This window comes from Micromys minutus (genome assembly GCF_963924665.1).
Source record: "Micromys minutus genome assembly, chromosome: 7".
Lineage (NCBI taxonomy): Eukaryota > Metazoa > Chordata > Mammalia > Rodentia > Muridae > Micromys > Micromys minutus.
This window is the reverse complement of record NC_137976.1, coordinates 45,539,335-45,562,364: the sequence shown is the minus strand read 5'-3', so window position 1 is coordinate 45,562,364 and position 23,030 is coordinate 45,539,335. Positions and strand designations below refer to the sequence as shown.

The 23,030-nt window shown below is 39.1% G+C and overlaps 1 protein-coding gene across 1 annotated transcript in view; it reads left to right on the top strand.

The window, feature by feature from the left end:
- MORC1 (MORC family CW-type zinc finger 1) overlaps nt 1-23,030 on the top strand; it is a gene marked incomplete at both ends in the record, with an annotated part of 145,875 nt that overhangs the window by 70,950 nt on the left and 51,895 nt on the right. The window contains 3 exons of the mRNA XM_080919493.1: nt 13,126-13,254; nt 15,184-15,289; nt 18,692-18,830. Of these exons, the coding sequence (XP_080775619.1) occupies nt 13,126-13,254; nt 15,184-15,289; nt 18,692-18,830 (374 nt within the window). The remainder of the gene's footprint in view (nt 1-13,125; nt 13,255-15,183; nt 15,290-18,691; nt 18,831-23,030) is intronic.

Below are 23,030 nucleotides of genomic sequence, written 5' to 3'. Positions count from 1 at the left end.
AGATCAAAATACTCCCATGCATACTATCAGATCACAGTAAGGACTAAGGTTGGTCTTCAATAACAACAAAAAGCCCACAGACACATAGAAGCTGAACAATGCTGTACTCAATGATAACATGGTCAAGGAAGAAGTAAAGAAAGAAATTAAGGAGCTTTTTAGAATTTAATGAACATGAAGGTAAAACATACCCAAACTTATGGGATGCAATGAAAGCAGTACTAAGGAAAACACATAGCTCTGAGTGCCTCCACAAAGAAACTGGAGAGAGCGTACAGGAGCAGCTTGACAGCACACCTGAAAGCTCTAGAACAAAAAGAGGCAGATACACAAAGAGTAGTAGACAGTAAGAAATAAACAAACTCAGAGCAGAAATCAACCAAGTAGAAACTAAAAGAACTATACAAAGAATCAACAAAACCAGGAGCCTATTCTTTGAGATAATCAACAAGATTGATTAAACCCTTAGCCAGACTAACTAAAAAGCACACAGAGAGCATCCAGATTAACAAAATCAGAAGTGAAAGGTGAGACATCACAACAGGAACTGGGGATATTCATGAAATCACCAGATCCTACTACAAAAGATTATACTCAGCAAAACTATAAAATCTGGAGGAAATGGACAAATTTCTAGACAGATACCAGGTACTAAAGTTAAATCAGAATCTGATAAACCACCTAAATGGTTCCATAATTTCTAAACAAATATAAGCAGTCATCAAAAGCCTCCAAGCCAAAAAAGCCCAGGACCTGATGGGTTCAGGGCAGAATTCTCTCAGACTTTCATACAAAACCTAATACCAGTACTCTCCAAACTATACCACAAAATAGAAACAGAAGGAACACTACCCAATTTGCCTTTTGAAGCCAAATTTATGCTCTTTCCTAAACCCTACAAAGAAAAAGAATTTTAGACCAATTTTCTCATGAATGTTGATGCAAAAATACTCAATAAAATTCATACAAACCAAATCTAAGAACACATCAAGACAATCATTCAACCTGATCAATTAGGTTTCATCCCAGGAAAGCAAGGATGGTTCAGTGTACAGAAATACATCAATGTCATCCACTATATAAACAAACTCAAAGGACAGAACCACATGATCATCTCTCTAGATGCTGAGAAAGCATGTGAAAAAATTCAACACCCTTTCATATAAAAAAGTCTTGGGAAGATTAGGCATTGAAGTCCCATACCTAAACATAATAAAAACAATATACAGCAAACCAGTAGCCAACATCAAACTAAATGGTATGAAAGTTGAATCAATCCCACTAAAATCAGTGACTAGAATGGGTGCCCTCTCTTTCCCATCCCTATTTAACATAGTACTGGAAGTCTTGGCCAGGGCAATAAGACAACAAAAGGAAGTCAGAGGGATACAAATCGGAAAAGAAGTCGTCAAAATATCACTATTTGCAGATGATATGGTAGTATTCTTAAGTAGCCCCCAAAATTCCACCAGAGAACTCCTACAACTGATAAACAATTTCAGCAATGTGGGTGGATATAAAATTAACTCAAACAAATTGAGCACCAACAGAGAGACCCATGGTTCCTCAGGGATCATATAACCCAGGTGAGTCTTAAAGTCAGAACGTTCTTGCTTTGAGTATATGAGTGCTAAGATTTATAGGTCTGTGCCATCACACATAGCTTAGGTATGTATAATATTGATTTCCATATTTTAGAGACATGGAAATGAATGTATCACAAAAGCGGCAATGCTAAGTGAAAATGCACCTGTATAAGGGAGAAGTAATTCCCTCCTGAGAGCACGGATCATAAGAAATGTACTTTGTCCTTTATTTCTTTTGAAGGTTTGTCCTCATGAGGTATCTAGCTCTTCCCTTTCTGTTCTCTTTAAACACAATGTCACAGATTCTAACTGGGGCGTATATGCCCAGGCATCTGCAAGAAAAGCAGCTATTCAGTGTCTGGTCTTATACACAGCACACAGAAGAGGTACAGATTTCTAATACATACTTGCGCTTTGAGAAGTTAGAGATAAAGTCACTCAAAGGTTTTACTGAAAAGGAGGCTGAGAACTGGATGTCCATATATATCAAATAGGACCTTAATCTCTTATTCTGTACACAAATCAACTTAAAATGAATCAAAGACCTGAAACTGTAGTTACACAAGGAAAACTTGAAGGCATCAGTGTAGACAATAACTTTCTGACATTGGCTTCAAAGCACAGTGAACCAATATTATACGATTAGGATTAGATCTACTAATACATCTATGGGAATAAAGTATGGGGACACCTATGGAATGAAACAACACATCTGTAAGCTACCCCCATGACAAAGGATTAATGTTCAGTATATACAAAAACCTCTAAACCGAGTATGAACCACAAAAAGATCCAAACGAAATAGACCAGTGGTTCTCAAATGGAGAAAAAAGAGTGACCAACAAATATATTAAAAAGTTCAATATTGTACTATTAGTCACAAGGAAAGTTTAACTAAAAACTGAGATAATGTCATCACACTTTCTAGAATAGCTGTTATCAAAAAATAAAGTAATGAATGTTGGTGGGCTATAGAGAGGAAGTGAATTGACATTGAGCTGGGTGATAAGAATTAGTATGACCATGAGGAAAAGCATGAGGGGAGCCTTCAGAAACTAAAAATAGGTCTTTATTTGGGCCTGCTATGTCATGTCTGGGTACTCACCCCAAGAAAATGGAACCAACATACGAAAAGATACTTTTGTGCTGTCCACTGCACCATTCGCAATAGGTACGATGAGCAACAGGTGCCCTGAAGTGGATGAAAGTGGCCTTTACGATGCCGGAAATAAGCACACCTGAATACTAGCCAGCCCTAAAGAAAAATGAAATCTTGTACATTTCAGAAAAGTAATATAACTGAACGATAGTTTTAAGTAACTGAGTCAGCTGTAGACAAGTGCAAGACTTGGTTTAAATATAAAGCAGTGATTATTAGCTCTTGGTAAAGGAGGGAGTGCTATAAAAGATGGCTTGTTTTGATTGGTGTTCTTTTCTGGGTCAGCTGATGCCCTGGATGCTATTGTACTTTCTACTTAGCTGATGTCCAGGATGCAACTGTATTTCTCTTACTGGTGGTGTTTTCATTACCATGTATTAACTTTGCCTAATAGTGGGTTTCATTCTGATGATTTTATGCATTTTTAGACTATGTTTAACACACACACACACACACACACACACCTGAGTTACATTTTCTTATCTCCCATCTTTATTTCTTTTATTTTTATAGACAAAAATCCAACTGTGTGAGGTAGACTAAACTTACTGGATTTAAACATTTTTTCCATAAATAATTGTTGCAGGATATTTGATCACACTGTGAACTCGAAGACACTGTGTTATTTGCTGAACAAAACCTTTTTCTAGTTGTGTTGTGGCCCATCCCTTAGCAAATAACTTTAAATGTCTTTGGCTAGAAAACTGCATACACCTTTAATCCCTACAAAATGAAGGTAAAGTTAGCTTGTAGAAGAAAACACCCATGTTTGAAAGTGATAGCTAATTGAGTAGCAGACAGAGACAAATCAGAGAAAGATTTGACAAAACTCAAATATGATATGATAAAATAAGATATGCCCAACTCCCATGAGAACCTAGAGGAAAGGAAGACTACTTCAGTGGTACTGCAGGGAAGAAAGAAAAATAGGCTGTTTTCCCAGGCCAGTAACAGAGAGCAGGGCAGAGGCAGAAGAGGGCAGTTTTACTGGGATAAGTTGCAGAGAGAGAGAACAAGCTAGACACACGTGAAGACAGAGCAAGCCAGAGAATGAGAAGGAGTCAGAGATTAAAACATATTGCCAAAGTTAGTAAGAGGCAGAAAAGAACAATAAGGAGAAGCTAAAAGAAGACAGATTGAATCAGTCAGCTTGGAGGGGAGTTTAAGCCAGAACAGCTAAGTTGAACCAGCCAGCAAGAGATTAGAAAGAGATAGAAAGGAATGAGTTTATTTAGCAGTAGGTCTCAGAGGCTGAAAATATTCTAGGCCTAGATTAGATTGTGCAGAGGCTACAAGCTTCCAAGACTAGGCCTAGGTTAGCAGACAGAGGCAGTAAGCCTCCAAGATGAACATTTATCAGAAGAGTAAAAACATACTTTTCCAAATTATTGCAGGTTTTAAAAGACTCCTGAAAATTACAGTGATGAAACCATTACAGTTCTGACATTTAGAATAATTCTGGATAAAATATTCTATGTGTTCCTAACAGTAAATTTACTGTTCAGAGTTTTTACCACAGATCTCTGTTGTAGACAGTGAGACTTTAATTCAACGTGCATCAGTCCCAGATTGTCCCATTATTGTAATGAACTTATTGAGTCTTTAAACACAAATCTGTTCTGTTTATTCTGTGTTACATATTCTGTTATAATTCTGACTGTTATCTGTGAGCTTTTGGTCTTTTACTCTTCCCAGAAGTAAATGGAAGTTTTGAATCAGTCCAGTTTAGAGATGCTAAAGTAATAAAAAATACTGTAGTTGATTTTGGATCATCTATATGGCTTACTTCATTGGTGACTGGAAACACTATAAATGTATTCTGAAAAATGAATCACCTTCTAAGTCCTGAAACTTCACTTTGGGTCTCAGAGTTACCTGCAAAAGGGAAAAATGTATCACTTTAATTAAATTGCACAAACATTAGTATCTGTTAGTAATCTATGTATTTAAATATCCATTATTGTATGCCACTCCATTTGTGAAGGCCTAAAACACTGAAGTATTGTTACTGATTTTATTTCTTGCCAGACTAGGTTAGATAGGAATTTTTACAAGTGTGGATTCTGAGTCTGCTTTCTGCATTACAGTTTGGAAATGTCAGTACATATGTACCTTTTACTGTCAATCATAATGATCATTATGGAATACATGGATTTTGAAGAGAAACCACTTAGAATAGCTGCCTAAATCCCTGTGGACTGTATGAGACATTAAAGAAAATGAAGTTGAGATGCGTTTCTTCTCCCTGTTATCTTTCCGCCCTTCTTGCTTATGAGGACATTTTCTCATCTCCAGAACCCAGTTCACAGCAGATATGTTCTGACACCATGACTGGCACAGATACAAGTTGTTCCTGTTACTGTGGCTTTGTGTATTGGAAATAGTTGAGTTTCTATCAGAAGTTATGAGAGCTGTTTTTATCTCATCAGACATCCCGTTGTTTCTTTACCTTGGTCTCTTCTGTGTGCTTGTATAAGCCAGGACACGCCATGGCACACAGATGAAGGTCAGGGACAAAATTCTGGATCTGGTTCTCTCTTTCCCCACTTGGGCCCCAGGAATTAAACTCAAGGTCCTTTATTGCTGAGTCGTTGCACATTCTGATACCTTTGGTCTTGTATATTCCTGTGTCTTTTCTTCAGTCTGGTCTTCCGGATGTCTGGGCTAGTGAAATTTTCACTTAGCCTTCAATCAATAGTTCTTTAGTATTATATAATACCTTAGAAAACAGTCAAGGAAGGTGGACTTCAGTTGTATAATTTTATATTCAATAATCGGAACAAATCAAGCAGATATTTAAAAGAAGAGATATTCAGCTAGGTCAGGTACTACAGCTATGATGCTGTGCACAGCCAGTGTCTTCTGAGATGCCATCATCTACTGGAGAACAGAGGCAGAGGTGACCGATATGAAGTGTTACATGGTTTGACTCAGTATCCTACATAAAGGCATTTGTTTTTGTGACCTGTTTATTTTAGTTATAGCCTCGAGGTTTTCATGTATGTTGAAGCATGTGCTGGAATAACCTTCCTTTTTTATGACTGACAATCCATGTTGTGTATGGGCTGTAGTTTGACTTCTTATCTTTCTGACCATAGACACTTGGGTTTCTTCCACCTAGGATCTCTTGTGGAAGAAGCTGCTGTGGACAGTTGTGCAAATTCTTTACCTTAGAAGTTCTAAATTCTGTTGTTATTAATGATATTTACCATTGTGTGCAGTAGACCTCTTGAACATATTCCTCATGTCTGAAATTTTGTGTTCTTTGATGAACATCTTCCCCAGCTTTCTCCTCCAAGCCTCTTACAACCATTATTCTACTGTTGGTTCCCATGAACTCAATTTTTAGAGATCTACTTATGACTGAGACCATGTGATATCTGTCTTTCTGGTTTTTTTTTTCCCTTAATGTCCTCAATGTGCATAGGTGCTGTTGCAAATAGCAGGATTTCTTCCTTTTCAATGACAAATGTGTATATTTACTATATGTTTCAAACCATTAATCTAACATTTAGAGTGTAAGCGAAAACAAACCCTTTCTAACATTGCTTTGGTCAGGGTACTTTATCACAGCAATGGGAAAAGAAAGGGAAAAGCAAGGATTTTTCCATAGGTTTGTTTTTTTGTGTGTTTTTATGATCAAGTCATACACACTTTAATTTAGATTGTACTGTGTGATCTAGGCTGTCCTCAAACAAATAGCAATCCTCTTGGTTCAACATGCTGAGAGCTAGGATTATAGGTGTGAGGCCCCATCCCCAGCTCTAAGCCATATTCTTTAAACCATATTCCTGGGGTGCATGTGAGAAAGCTGACTGTAGAGGTAAGGAAGGGCAGAGAATACACTATGATGACTGAAATTCTTTGCAGTTGAGGGAACCAAGAGCAGATGGATGTCTGGAGATACAGGGAATTATACAGCCATTTGCTTTGACTGCCATAAAAATATATCATAGAGAGTTGTTTCCCAGCAGTGTTAGCGGCTGGAAAGTCAACTGGCAAGGAATAGTAAGATGGCTTTCACCTAGAGGCTTCTTCTGGTTTTTAAATTGCTGCCATCTAGTTGTATGCTCCATGACCTCTGATCTCACACAGGTAGAGAGGACAGACTAGTGAGTCTGTCCCTTTCTCTGGTTTGTTTTTACTGAGGATAATTTTAGCACTTAAGTTTACCTCCCTGGCAATTTCTCTTGCCTGATATTTCTCTTTAAATTTGTTGCATTAGCGCCGACAAAGAGATCATGGCAGCCGGTTCTTACTGTTTACACACAGCCACGGCATGGACTTGGCTGCCTACGACGCTATCTTCTTAACGCTCTTGGGACTTAATTTTAAGATGTGGTTGATTCATTATAACATATACTGTTGTCTTCTTTAACTCATTTTCTAACTGATCTTTAAAAGGGACGAATTGATTAATTGCATACAGGCAAGCTTTTAGTTAGAATAAAAAAAAAAAAAAAAAAAAAAACGAAAAAGACCCCAAGAAGAGAAAGAAAGAGTGAAGCATGTATAATTAAGTGATACAAAATACAAAGCATCATTAAGTCTATTATAAACAACATACCAACAAACTGTAAACCCTAGATGAAGTGAATAATTTTCTATATACGTATTTCTAAAACTGAATCACACAAATGGCAGAAGAAGCTGTGTTAAGAATGAAGTATTCAGTCTCTTTGGTAAAGCTGTTGTTTGAATTTTGCCAGTTGGCTTCCTGTTTTGCTTTAGCTTATTGTTAGGTGCATCTGCCTACAATTGTTTTATCCTCTCTGTCTTTTGAACCTTTTATTAATATTTAAGATTCTTCATTGTCTCTTGTCAACAGTTTTGGTTTGAAATCTATTTTGTTGGTTTGCACAGACACGCTTGCTCTATTGTGTGTTTTTTTTTTTTTTTTTTTGAAGAATAATGTTTCTTATACTTTTATTTGTAACTAGTCTTCATCTTGCTATCAAAAGAGATATTGTCCTTTGTCTCATTTGCAGCTAATTTGCATCTGGACAGCACATACAGAAATCATACTTTTAATTCCCTCTACCATGTGTCTTCTGAATGGAGACTACATCCTATTCTGTACTAAAGTGAGCTCTGATAATGAGGCCGTGTCAGTGTGCTGATTATTTTCCTGATGCCTTACAGCTTTCTATTTGTTCTGTGTGTCTTCTTTACTTTCCTCCATTGTGTCTGTCCGATTATTGTAATGAAGCACTTAAACTCCTTCCTCATTTATTTTTCTGTGTTTCAGAAAAGTTCTCATTACATAGCCCAGGCTGGTCCCAGTCTTGGGATGTCTCCACCTTCGGAGTCCTGGGATTATAGGCAGACACTAACTTTCCTCACTTCACATTTTTTTCTCTGTTATGTATATACTTTAGACATTTTCTTTGTATGTGTCGTATTTAGAACACTAAAATTATGACATCCTAAATTGATTATATAGCCGCTTTACTTCAGCAACATTGTTGTATGTGTGTGTTTATTGTACTTTTTCTTTTCTAAAATTATTGTTTGCTTATTTAGTTTGTGTGTTTATTTTCTAAAGGGAGAAAGAAAGGGCTTGGAGTTAGGTGGCTGGCTGGGGAAGCAAGGTGGACCTAAGAGGCATTGGGGGAGGAAAACTATCATTAGACTATATTGTATGAAAACAAAGTCATATTCAGTAAATACATGTTTATACGTAAATATTTATGTATATACCTGTGCACCAACATTCATGTACACACACACACACACACACACACACACACACCCTTATATTTGTCTTTTAACAGCATGATTATGATGAGTATTGTTATACGTTTGAGTTTGCCCTACTTAGAAGGTCTTAAGGTTCTTGGATATATTTTTATTAATGCCTTTAATCAAATATGGGGAAATTGTAGTCATTATTTATTTAAATGACCTTAGCTTTTATAGTGAAGTCTTTCACTCAACCTGGAGCTCAGTGAATGGCATACACTTCTTGTGCCTTCCCACTGCTGGTCACAGGCATACACTCATACATTCAGCTTCCTAAGTAGATGTGAAGAATTTGAACTCAGATCCTTATGCTTGCATAGCAGCATTTTACCAGCTGAGCCATCTTCCTGACGTCCCTTCTAGTCCTTTGGCAGCATGTTTGTTGGCCTACTTGGTAGAGTTATTCTGGTCTCAAAGGCTCAGTTCACTTTCTTGTGGTCATTTTCCTCTCTACTCCTCACATACATATAATTTCCATTAGTTCATCTTTAACTTCACTGGCTCTCCTTTTTCCTGCTAGAATCTACACTTGAACATGTCAGGAAAGTGTCCATTTTGGTTACTAGATTGCTATGCTCAAGAATTCTTTTCTGCCTCTTACTAATTTTCATGTTTCTCTGGGTACTTTTGATTTTATATTATTTTCTTGATTTTTTTTCTCTTTTAGAATTTGCTCTAAAATTTTTACGGATGTTTTCTAAGGAAAGTGACTGCTAACTTAGTTTTCTTTTTGCTTTGTATACCTTAAGACATTGTTCTTGAAAACTATGTTAGAATCTGATACTGTTGTAACTCTGGAGATTGAGTCTGACCTTTGCAGCCCCTTGTGTTTTATTTTGGGTTTTACTCTTGTAAGGAGGTCTCTGGGCAGAGGATCAGCCTGAGATGTAAACTTTTCTCTGCAATATGTTGATCTTCTGCTACCTCTGGTCACTTAAATTTCTCTTGTTCAGATTGTTGCTTTTGTCTAGCTTGGCAAACATAGGTCACAAAAGTAAGATCACAGAAAAATAAAAGGTTTAGAAGAAAAAGGCATTAGTTCCTCAGATCTCCTAGAAGTCATTGTAACCAATGGAGATGGAGCTTGTGGCATTGATGAAGACCTGTGACATCAGTGGTCCTACTTCATCCTCTTCACCTTTAGATCATGAGCACCAGTACAACAGAGATCACTGGTACTGGGAATGCAATAAACCCGTTTGCTTAGTCTGAGTTCCTAATGCACCAGCATTTCCAGGGACCCAAGCACATCTTCCTGTTACAAGGTTAAGGTGGATAGGATGAGTGGGGACTACTGGCTAGGAGCTGAACTGGCTTTGTAATCCTTTGATAGGCTCCAAAGTTCCAAAGTAGTTACACTCAACAGATTCAGCCAGTGACGTTTCCACCAAGATAATAAGACAGGTTTGAGAGCACCCTGCTGTCTAGTTTTGGAATACTTTTTTCTTTGCTTTATTGTATTTCACATTTCATCTTTAATAATAATCCTGTAAGGCAATTTACTGTCATCATTCACGTTTCATAATATAGTTTATTGTTTTTCTCTTGCTATGAGAGAGAGTACATGCAATACTGATTTTTCTGGGTCTGCTTTACCTCGCTTGGAATGACTGTTTCCAGCTCCATTCATGACCATGTATATCCTTTTGCCTCTGGGTTACCTCACTCAGGATATTTTCAAGTGTTATCCATTTGCCTGCAAAATTCATGATGCCTTTGTTTTTAGTAGCTAAGTAGTATTCCATTGTGTAGATGTACCACATTTTCTGTATTCATTCTTCTGTTTACACCGAGGGTTTTCTAGTTTCTGGCTACTGTGAATAAAGCTGTATCCTTGAGCAGCGTCCCTGTGGTATAGAGGGGTATCTTTGTGGTATATGCCTAGGAGTGGTATAGCTGGGTCTTGAGGTAGAGCTATTCCCAGTGTTCTGAGAAATTATCAAATTAATTTCCAAAGTTTTTGTACACGTTGGCACTCCCACTAGCAATAGAGGAGTATTCCCCTTGCTTTGCATTTTTGCCAGCATGTGTTATCACTAGAGTTTTTTTTTTTAATTTTTCTTACATTTGTTTATTTTGTTTATACCTGGGTACACCTGTAGATGACAGAGGACATATAGTAACGTGTGTTTCTCTGCCTTGTGCATCCCTAGGGATCAAACCATGTTGTCAGATTTGGCACCAAGCACATTTGCCTACTGAACCATATTGCCTATCCAATATTCACTTGATGGATAAGAAAACTTGAGAGTTTCCCCAAAACTTTGCAAATAATATGTATCAGAGTCAGCGTGTATTCTATGCCTATAAAATCTGTAGAACACTCCTGAGATAAGAAAGACAAAATAGTTAATTTGAAAATCAGAGAAGCAGCTCTCATGAGCCACTTCAGAGTCAAGAGATGTAGTGAAGTGGACGATGAGGTGGACTGAAGAGTAAAAGGTGAGGATCTCCCTTTGGAGGTCTTTCAGGACCAGGACCAAATAACGCAGCTGTGGAGAATAGAGCTCAGTTGGTAAAGTGCGTGTTGTAGAACATTAAGTTTGTGGCCTCACCTGGCTTTGATGAGGTTGATGCCCCGCTTCCCCACCAAAGCTTGTTTACTAAGAAATAGAGACAGTAGGATCAGAAGTTCAAGGTCTTTGTCTTGATCAGTATTCAATTGTTGAAGAAACACCATGAGCGAGGCAACTTTTATAAAAGAAATCATGTAATCGGGGACTCTCTTACAGTCTCAGATGTGTAGTCCATTATCATCATGGTGGCACAGAGACAGGCATGATGCTGGAGAGGTAGTTGAGAATTCTACACCCAGATCTGCAAGCAGCAGGGAAGGGGGCTGGGCAGAGAGAGACAAAGGACTGGGCCTGACTTGAGATTTTGAAACCTCAAAGCCCACCTCCACTGACATCCTTCCTCTAGCCTTGCCACACCTCCTAATCCTTCCAGAGGATGAGCCTATAGGGGCCATTTGCATTCAAAACACCTCAGTCTTCCTCAGCTAGATTGAAAATTCAAAGCTAGGTAATGAGCAAAAGGCAGAAACTGAGTCTGAATGGAAAGCTCACCAGGCCCATTTGGTTGAGAGTAAGTAAAAATTTAGTGAAGAATCAGGACTAGAATTTAAGGATCTGTGAATTCTTTTTAGTAGCCTAGCTCATGGAGAAAATCTGTTTCAAACACTGACTTTTTGGTCTGCTTGTTTTAAAATTAAGCATGTGAAGAATGGCCTTGTTTCCAGCATCTCCAGGGTTTAGACTTCGGAATACACTTTTGGAAATGTGAACATTGGTGATGGTGTTCTCTATGGATCTATTTTGGAAGTTCCACAGCCACATGGCCAGGCAGTTCGTGGCTGCAATCTTAGGTGAAATAGGAAGGCATGGTTCTTGTTTTTTATTAAAGATCCTTTTAAAAATAGTACCTGCATGCACATGTAAATATTAAAACGTGTTCACAAAGAGTAGATGTATCTTCCTTAGCTTCTTTCATTAACCTTTTCTTCTCTAAAGATATTTACTATTAAAACCTGATTTGGGGTGTTGGAGAGGTGTATGAGTGGGTTAAAAGCACTCTGTGCTCTTCCGGAAGACTGGAGTTTTATTCCTAGGATGCACACAGGATTTTATGACACCTGTAATTCAAGAGACTCAACATCTTTTCTCGTCTCTGTGTGCACTAGGCACACATGGTACACAAGCATATGTGTGAAGAAAGCATCCATACATATAAGAATATAAATCCTTAAAATGTTCAAAAATAACTTTTTTTTTTCATACGACTAGTACAGTATTTCCAACCTGATATTATATGAGTGCACATTTTGTAAGTTTGAAAAAACATCATACTCTGCTGTTGCCTTGTATCTTTTAAAAATAAAGTCTGTGTTTTGTAGAGCCTAGTTAAGACAGCACATTTATGCGTTCTTGCATCCCCTTCCAGGGGCCTAGGGTTCTTCCACTGTTTGAAAATGGAGTTTATCAGTTATCTGTAGCTTTTATGTTGTTTCCAATTTTTTGCTATTCTAATAATACTGTAATGTATTCACAGCTGTGCAATTTCTAGATCAAAGGATAAGAATACACTTCTTACAGAAATCCTAATGCTCATCTGAGATGAGTACTATTTCCAAGAAAAGAAGGTTATAGAACTTTGGGTTGAAGTGGAACATAAAACACAGCCCAGGAAGAAACGAGCCAGAGATGATATATGGGCTCAAGAAAAGTCTGTGTGATAGGAGTGATAAATATTTGTGGAAATAATTTTGAAAATGACCTGTGCACATTAATTAGCATAGCTCTTCCTGGGAATATTTAAGAATAATAGTTTAACTGTCACTGTGTTTTATTGCAACAATAACGGTATAACTTTTTATAACTGCTGTTGTCTTTAGTTTCATTGTAAAGATAGTATTCATTACTGTGTGTGATCTCAAACTGCAAGAGCATATAAATCAGTAAACATATTCTACCTATAAATACCAAACAGAGATAACCATACATCAATTTCTTATTTATGTTTTGGCTTCTACAAGGTGAAATCATATTGTATATGTACTTATATATTAATGTTCCTTTGCTAATCACCTTGACTGTGTTAACTTATTTTGTCTTTATACTATCTGTTTTTCCCTTTCAGGTAATAGGAACCTAACACTGTTTTGTGATGAATTCAAGTATCACCGTAGCAACGACACAGACAGCTCTTTAGAATCTCTCCAGTGGCGAAGAAGACAAGCCATGGGTATCCCATTCATCCTCCAGTGTGGTGAGTGCTGAGTACCAAAGTAACAAATATTCATGATTTCCTAAATATTCAAGTTATGGTGCCAAAAAGACAACACAGCATAAAAATTGGTGTTTGCCTCTACGGAGTGACTGTCTAGGCAAGAAATTAAATTAAGAATTAATTTAATTATATAATTGTTATAGTGGTCATAAGGCAACACCACTATAACAAGACCATGCCTCCTAATAGTGTGACATTCCATTGGCACATTCAACCACCACAGAGGTATTGGGACAGAAACATCAAATCACCAACCTTTTAGTATGCCTTCAAAGTGCTCTCCAAAGGGCTTGGAATTAAGAACAATATACTTTCTCTCACCTGTAATCCAGTAGATATGACAGACAAGCACCAGAAGAGCACCTCTCCAAGCATTCCTGGGGGGAATTAATCGGTTAGATGTAACTCTCAGTAAAGCAACTCCATGAAAGATGATTTGATGCAGGGTCAAATCACCCTTCTGTGAATTTCCCACTACCTCTGTTGTAGTCTTGAGGAAGCCTCGCTAATGGGAAGTGGCACTATTAGGAGGTGTGGTCTTGTTGTAGTGGTGTGGCCAGGTTGGGGGAACTGAGTCACCTTGGGGATGGGCGTTGAGGTCCTATGCTCAAGCTCTGCCTAGTGTGGAAGGATAACCCTCCTCCTGGCTGCCTACAGAAGAGGCTCCTTCAGGTTATCCTCAGATCAAGAACTCTTGGCTCTTCTAACACCACGTCTTCCTGCACACTGCCATGTTCCCTGCCGTGATGATAACAGACTAGAACTCTGAATTCGTGATGAAAGGTCAAACCTAAGCTGGTAAAACCTGTTGTAATAAAAGATTCGGGTGAGAGATGTAAATGCATGAACTGATTTGTAGCAGCAAGATTTAATAAACAGAACATGACATCTTCAAAGAGTATAATGAGTTCATGGATGACAGTATATGAGTCCCTGCCAGGTGACAATGATAATGCCTAATAGTTACTGTGTATATTTATTTGATGCTTGCCAAGTACACATTGATTCTAGTGATTAAAGGCCATATGGGATCCTGGCAGTCATCGGATGTCTCTGAGGATTGAACACCTATCTAAGAAACGAGACTGGTGCTTATAACCATAAGCATTTATGTCATAAGGTTGTGGGCATGTGATCTAGTAAGTATGAACTTTTCTAAGTGATCAAGAACGTGTTTAACAGTGTTGACTTTTATCATCATTAATACTGTAAAACCAATTTTATCCTCAGATCCTCTGTCTATAAATACTAGTAGAAATGTCATTTTTTTACAGATGATTGTTCTGACACAGAAATTAAGTCATTCTCTCAAGATCCACAGGCTGTAGGGGGTGGTTCAGGGGCTTACTGGCTGTGCCAACTGCATTTGCTTCAGGAATGCAGGCACTGTTTACCTCAAGAGGAAATCCAGGATTAAACTTTGGTTTAGTCTAGAGTCAGCTATGTGCCTTGGGCTTACAGGCAAGGAGAAATTTTAAGGGGAAGCACAGAAGGAAACCAGAGCAGACTGTGGAGTAAGATCAAGGAAAAGAATGAACAAAGAGAGGAAGGCAGTGCATGAATGACTTACAGATCTTGGCTTCCCTTTTTCTGACAGTTCTGTGGATCCACGGGGAAAGTGTAGTAGATGGGAATGTGCTGGAAACCATGGGGGTCAAAAGGGTGAGGGTGCTCCACTCTAGCAAAGTTCCTTTCTCACAAGTAACAGCAGCCAACCCGGAGGGAGCTGGGATAGTCACACTGATTGCACATTTCTTGGCGAGCTTTTTACGTAGCTCCTAGAACGCTGGGAGAGATGAGCCAGTAGGCATAGGTGGCTGCTGAAGGGGTCACTGCTTCGGGTATGTCTAAACAGACAGTTTTTTAAAAATAGATTCATTTCTTTTGTGTTTTTGTCTTGATGGGCAGATCTTTGTCTCAAATGGAGAGTCCTGCCATCCTCTTCCAATTGCCAGGAGAACGGATTTCCTGACATATGGATTTGCGCCAATAATCCCAACAACCTGGAAAACAGGTGATTTTTTGATTCATTTTTCTAAACATTTTCTATCAAGTTAAAATTTCTAAGATGTACCTTATAAACCTCGAAAGTGTTAGTTCGTTGTCGAGAGATTTTAGCTTAGAGGTTGGCTTCTCTATAAAGCCCCTTAAACTCCTTACTATCTATGAGAAGATGGTTTGTTAGTATATTTTTCTGTTGATTAAAACAGATCCGCTATCACAAAGCACAGGTCCTAGTGTATGTGTGGCTTCAGCCTGACCCCAAGCCCTGGCCTCCTGAGCTCTGCCTTACCATTCAGCTCACAAGGCAATTGAATCTTACAGGAAGGTTCTGGAGAGGGTGCATCCCGGAGCTGTTACAGTATGTGCTTTTTTTTTTTCTATTCAAGTCATATATTGATTTCATTGCTTTATATGCTGGAGAGAAAAGTTCAGACTAAACGAGAAAATGGACTGATTAAGTATTGATGGCTGTCAGTGTTCTTCTGAGCCCTTTTAGACTAATATTCTTTCTCCAGGGAAAAGAGTTAGTATTCCTTTTTAATAGAGGCACCCTCACCCCATCCCAGCATGGCTTTCTGTGTACAATCTCCTCTGTGTCCTTAGGACTGAAGAGTAAATGGACCACTATTACTAATATGGACCCAAGGGTAATAATTCTTAAGTATTTTTACCCAGCTCTGAAAACAAATCACGCAGGCCTGAGAAGCTGTCTTTCACAGCTTTCTTTGCTTCCAATTGCCCAGTGACCCTGAACTGGCATGCTCTTGCCCTCTTCCCTTAGCAACTAGTGATGCCTCACAGAGCATTACAGAATCATCTTCAAGACATTAACTTTGTCCCTTTTCTGCATCCAGATAATTTCACTTGCAAGGGGAGGCAAGACACATTTAGTTGTGTTGACAGAAAATTGATAGACTTTGAAAATAGAAATATCAGAAAGTGCTTCTATTTCTAGTTCCCCGAAGTCCCTGAACCTCTAAACACAATGCCATAATACTGACCATCTGTATTCTGTCTCCACTGAAAAGATTATAATAAAATATGCATAAAACAGCAGCAGGAGGCTTAGCAAGATGTAACAAAGTCTAATTGGGAGCAGGCGCTTCCTGCATGGGGAACTCATGGTCTGTTGTATAGATATGATGACTCTTGCGGGAGGACTTTGAATCAGTCCTGTGACCTCACTCAGTCCTCTGCAGAATCACAGATGGACCTGCTTTTGTGAAAAGTGGGGCTTGAACCATGCCACAAGACTGATGATGCACTGTTAAGTTTAGATGGAATCATATAAAATAAACTCATATAAACAAAAATGGTGTAGTGCTGTATTAGGGCATGTTCTGGGAGTACAAGCGCAGAGTCTCGAGATTAGACAAGGTATTGTCTATACTTACAGAGCCTGTAGTTGGTGGTCCAAAGTTGCTTCCTAGTTGCCACCAAGGTCAGTGCTAGTGGGTGGCATTCGAATGAACAGCCGTCTATGTAAACAGAACTTGAGACGGAGACACCACTTTGTCAACATGGAAGCTTACCTCTCCGTCTTTACAGACATCCTGTGAACTCATTCGATCTTCAAGAGGAAAACACAAATAGTCAGAAGGCTTTAGAGACCTGCTGAGAATTTCCTCTTCAAGCTGAACTTGAAGCAGAGAGTCTGACACAAACTATCCTATGACATCCTATAGAACTCAGTTCCACTTTACATGCATTTAATGATTAAACCCATCATACCCACAGTAGTGTTCAGGACCTGGACAAGAGAAAATAGAGCAGGTTTTGTTGAGGCTACTGAAGTCTTGTTTGTTTAAGCACAGAGGGAAACTACATTTTTGTCCTAGTCCCTGGGAAATAGCTATCAGCATGCTCCCATTATATTCATGATATGCAATCATCTGTATGGAATGCAGGGATCACCAGCAGGGTATGCCTGGCATTTGCTGAAGCAAAGCCTCTTTAATTTTGGAAAGGATGCCAAATACATAGAGGTCATACTGCATATTAAAATTTTGTGTCCAAAAAAAAATCTTTGAAGGTAGACAGTTAAATGTGCTTTCTTTTCATAAAGTCCTCTATTTCTTTGCTCAAAATAAAAACTGAATGTGGCCATGAGGTTCTTTCCTCAAAGGAAACAGTGCTGTGTAAGTATTGCTCCATAAATGTCAGGTTCGTGTAGTTGGTGGCTGTGTATACAGCCTGTGTAGTCATCCTTGGGATTTGTTTATGCAGCACGTCTCTTTGCAAATAACAATAATAGCAAAGAAACACCACATAAAGGCAGGATGAAGTGTCTTTTCACAGCAGTGCTTGAATTGGGTGGTAGTTCCTCACTCTTTCTGCTGGGAGGGGTCAAGAAAAATACATGCTCACAACGCTGTAAAACAGAGCCCGTGGTTTCCTTTTGTCATACGTTTTCTTCCTTTTTCAGTGTGGAGAGGCCCGCCCCATTCCCGGTCTCCTCCCTCTCTGAGCCCAACATCAGTATATTTTCTGACTCACTCCACCTCCTCTTTCACTGACTGGATGCAGCTCTCCCCTCGGTCCACCTATCAATAATAGAAAACTTCTTAACCTAGAAGAGACCCAAAGAATTGACTTCTGTATTTCATAATCCTACTGCCCACTCAGCCATGCCTGGATTGAGAGCTCTACTCAGAGATATTGCAGTCCTTTTTCTGTATCAAGTTTTGAAACCAACACAAACTAAACAAAATATTTGTCTGATTCAGCTCCCTATTACATAGCTACAACATTAAAAAAAATAATAAAGCAAAATAGCCTCAAACTTTCTAAAATAGAGGCTTACTTAATTTTTGTAATGGCGATGAGAAATGCTCATGGTTGTAAAGAACACAGGGCTGGAAGCCAGGATGATCACAAAGAACAGACCACTAAGGACAGTAGTTCATTTGGAAAAGATGTACCAGTCTGGGTTGCTCACTGTCTCTGAAAACAATGTGGTAGGATAACCATTGCTCTCTCGGTGATTCCAAACTAGAGATCCCTGTGTCCCAGAAGCAGAACTGTTTGTAATATCTTAGAATGTGCACAGATTTCTACGCCGAACTTGGGGGCAGGGTAGGGAAATATTTGTCAGTATTGAGAGGATCAAAAACAAATGGTTTTTAAAGACTTGATTTATGATAATATAGGATAAGTGGACCATTAACAAAACAATTCACATTCTCACACCCTCATAAATACCCGTGCCCTATATTTCCTATGTAGCTCCTTCCCATACCAACTGGACATTTAAGGCTAAATACTGCTCTCAAGTAATATAATCCTACTTTAGAGTCAGATTTTGGGTGTAGAACAGAAACTGTAACACTTTAGAGAAGTAACTTGTCTTTTCTAGTCAGCACATTCTTTACCACTGCCTCAGAAGCTAACTTGTTACTTGTTAATTGTGAAGCTGCAACCAGCTGGAATGCCTGCCTTCCATCCCACTGGGCACCATGAACAGGAGAGCAACAGCGAAAGACGAGCTAGAGAGGCAACTTCAGGAGTCAGTCCAGAGATACCAGGACAGGCTGGTGGAAGCACAGACTCAGGTGAGCGGTCGCTCAGCTTCCCAAGTTAAGCAGTTGCTCTTGAAAATCGATCATGCAAATCGATCAATATGGTTTTCTCAAGTAAAATATACAGCTTCCTTTTAATTTCCATTTTGTTCTTTTAATTTTGCACCTGAGAAATATACTAAAGCTAAGGGGATGTGGGGGGGGTCCTATAAAAATGTCTGCATATGTACTGTCTAAGGCCATCTATCTGCACACAGATCATGTCGGGGGACAAGGCATTTCTATTCTGCAGTTGTGTGCTTGTTTAGGGTTAGGTATTCAAGGTAAGGAACTAGGTTTGCATGACTACAAAGATTAGGCTACACCCCTGCCCTGTCCTCTACACTACCTGACTGCTTCCCTGGAAATGGACATTTAGGTAAAGAGTGTTTGTAGACAGCTCTGGCATATATATATATATATATATATATATATATATATATATATATATATATATATGGAATATCAAAGGTACATTTTAATTGTTACAAGAACTCAGTAAGAATAAACAATGCTATGGATAAATAGGAGGTATAGAAATTTTAGTGAAAGAAATGTGACATACAGAAAAGTTCTGTAATCTTCATTTTTATTAGCATGTGTTAACTATCCAAAGTAAGGGAATTCCTCAGAACATTTCTATAATACATATGCTTTGATTATTTTCAATTCTCTCTTACTCGTTCTTTTAACTTTCACTTCTTTCCTTTTCCCTTCCATATCTGTAGTATATTTTTAGTTTCATTCTCACTTTGATTTGTTTGCTTAAATGTGTATGTATGTGTGTGTGTGTGCGCGCGTGCGTGTGCATACATAGAGGTCATAGGACAACCTTGGGTGTCTTGGTCTTTACCTTCCGTCTTGTTTGAGGCAATGTCTCTCTATTGTTCGAAGCTGCATTTGCTGGTGAGCCTCTGGAGGTCTCCAGTTCTCAGTTCTTATCTCACATAGGAGCATCAGGACTGTAGATGTGAGCCACTGCACATGGTCTGTATGGGCTCTCGGGATTCAGCTCAGATTTTCACATTCTTGTCAAATGGGCTTTACCCACTGAGCCATGTCCCCAGCCCTCATTCTCTGATCCAAGAGTGATGATATCCCTGCTTATAGACTCAGCTCCCAAATTCAACATTTTAAACTTTACTCAAGTAGCATTTGAGCAGGTCAGGGGTAAATAAATATGCAGAATTATTGACTTGTCTGCATATGCCAGAAAACAAAAAAGGAAAGACTCATCAGAATACAATACAGTGCGGTAGGAGTCAATCCAATATTGCATCAGTTTTGGTTTCTTACAATGTAAACTTGTTCTCTTCTTACCTGACCACTTTGGTAGAAATCTGCTGTGCACGTCAGATACTATCTGAGGTGGTCACAAGACTAGCTCTCCCCTTCTAGCCTAATGTCTTGGTCAATCTTGGAATGTTATTAACAATTATTTGGGAAATGCATCCCCTAAGCATTCCCTACTGCTAAAACACATCTCACTCCTCTATTTAGTTCATAAAGCCTCTGGTATCTTGTGTGCTAAGAAGCCAGAAATAAAGGCATGAGAGTCTGTGATTATCTTAACTGATAGGCAAATACATAAATACAGAAGTTTTTATCTATAAATATCTTGGTTTTAAAAGTTACTTTTTTAAAAATTTGACTTCTGCTCATTGAAGCTTTAGGAAGACATCCAACACATTGGAATTGATCTTATCTTTTGACCGTCTCTGAATATATTGTTTTTCTTTCTTACAGGTCACTGTTGGCCATTGGATATTGATAGTGTCCTTCACAAAGCCCTGATTAGCTTATTGTTGTTTAAAGTTGGACTATGCTGTTTATTACTTAGTGGAGATTTTAAAGGCAGCTGATGGAGTCAACAGATGGGAGCCATCCGTTCTGCCCACTCTCTTTCTCAGTAGATTCTTTTCTCCCACAAAAATTTAAGTCAAGATTAGAGATTCAGCTCATTCCAATTGTAACAGCAATCTAACACCACTTATGTCGAAATCTTGTTCAAAGGATATAAGAATCCTCGCTGTCTTCCTTTTTTGAAGGAAAGTTTCCACTACAATCTACATGGGCAAACATTCCTAGAATCTTAACACACTTTCAAGTATTCAATACATATCAGTGACCCAACCCCAGGCAGCTGGTTAATTTGGAGTGGTCATTGACTTTTAAATGCTTGGTTTTGGGTACACCCCAGGCTAGGCCATGGTGGAAGTTCATAGTAACTGGAGTAGTAGTAGTAGTAAAAGTTCCTGGATGTAGGAAAACTCTCAGCTTTGTCTACCATTTTTTGGCATTACCTACATCAGTGCCTGGTAGGTACTAGACACTCAGTAGGCTGTTGTTGAAATAGTAAATATGTCACATCCTCAGGTTAAAACCAGTCTCTTTGTAAACTAAACCTAATGATGATTTACAAATTATCAACCACAGTAAGACAATGTTAGTTCAGTAATACGATCACACCTGAAATGATGTGGAAATTTATTCTAAGGAGACTGTGAAGGGTGATTTAGGGTAAGTACCTGTTACAGGGGAAGTGGCCTTGAACTTCTATCTTGAAATCAAGGTAGAGTAAGTTGAAGGAATCAGAGAAAACATTCAAGGCAAGAACAGTTTAAATAAGGTTGTGGCAAAGAGCAGTGCTTTTGACCGTCATGGGAACTCAGACATTTAAAACAGCTAATCCAGGCTCGTTTATGGTATAGTTATCTTTTCAGAAGTGCAAAGTCCTTTATAAAATATGTTAATTACTGAATAGGAGAATTTTAAAAGAGCATGTCAGTTCTTCTTTTATAAAAGGAGTCCATGAAAATAAAGTGAATGTTCAGAAACTCTTGTTTACAGATATCTACCCAGTGCCCAATCAAGCCTGAAAGCCACAAGGCAGACAGTGTGACATTGTACCTTGCATTGTATTGTATTCTTGGTACCCTTAAAATGATTCCACATAAGGATATTTGACAGATATGGGAATGGGAAGGTCAGAGAAGCAGCGTTGCTTCCACTCGACATCAAAATAAACTGCATTTCAGTGCAGGCTGAATGCTGCTGGAAAGTCAGGACTGGCTCATTTACCACCATGACTCAGCACGTTTCTCGGCCAGCACTCGTTCATCTGTCCTCTGGAAGCCAGGCTGTCATAAAGTATAAACCCTGTAATTATGCCTGTCCACCTCCTCGCTCTTCCCTCTGGCCTCTCACTGGTACTAATCACTGACCCACTGAGCAGACCTGGGCAGCGAAGGTCACCACGTCTCACTCTACACATCAAGCCCTCAGCCTCTGTTGTCCCAGAGCCCACAGCAGCTGGCAGTCTGACGTGGGGTATGAAGAGGGTAGCTGGGTGTCTGTAGGTAAGTCTCTGTAGCTGTGACAAAATGCTATTACCAAAAGCAGTTTAAGGAGGAAAGTTGTATTTTGACTCACAGTTCGAGGAGATAGCCCATGATATCAGAGGAGCCAAGTCTCCCCACTGTCCGCTGATCCCTGCCTTGTGTCTGGTTGTGGCTTTCTATGAAGATCTCCACGTGCTGTGAGAGAGGCTTCTTTGATGAGGACTTACCTGTGGGCTCAAGGATAAGATTTAGAATGTCGTAAGGAAGTAGAAAGCTGTCAGTGTAGATTCTTTCCTGAGGTTCATGACCTCACTAGCCATGCTGAGCTGGCCAGGTTTCCAGTCCAGGTTTCCTTCCTGCTGAGTAGACCTAAAGTACAATTAGACAGATGTTTGTTAACACCAGCATGGGTGAGCTACTTACTGCACACATAGGGATATCTTGCCATGGGGGTCATTGTCATGGTTCATAGGGGTTGCATCAGGGTAGGACAATTCATTGCTTCCATCCCTTGGCCAACTGGTAAAGTATCTCCTTGGAGAAAGCCAGACCACGGGAAGTACATTTTCAGGTTAGATCAAGCTCAAATCATCCAAGTGAGGGGCTCACTTTAAGCAGTCTGTCACTAGAGGCTTGTCCTGTAGGCGATTCTCAACCCTGTCAAGTTGACAACAACACTAAGCACCATACTGGATCCAAAGTTCCAAGATTGTTCTGCATCTAGAGTTCTGTGGCCCTAGGTTTTATATCACCCACCACCAGGACAGTAGAATATTAATACTTCTGCTCCTCACAAAACCCAGAAGCTTTGTCCCCCCTCCCCCCACTCTGTACATAGCCTACCTGTATGCAG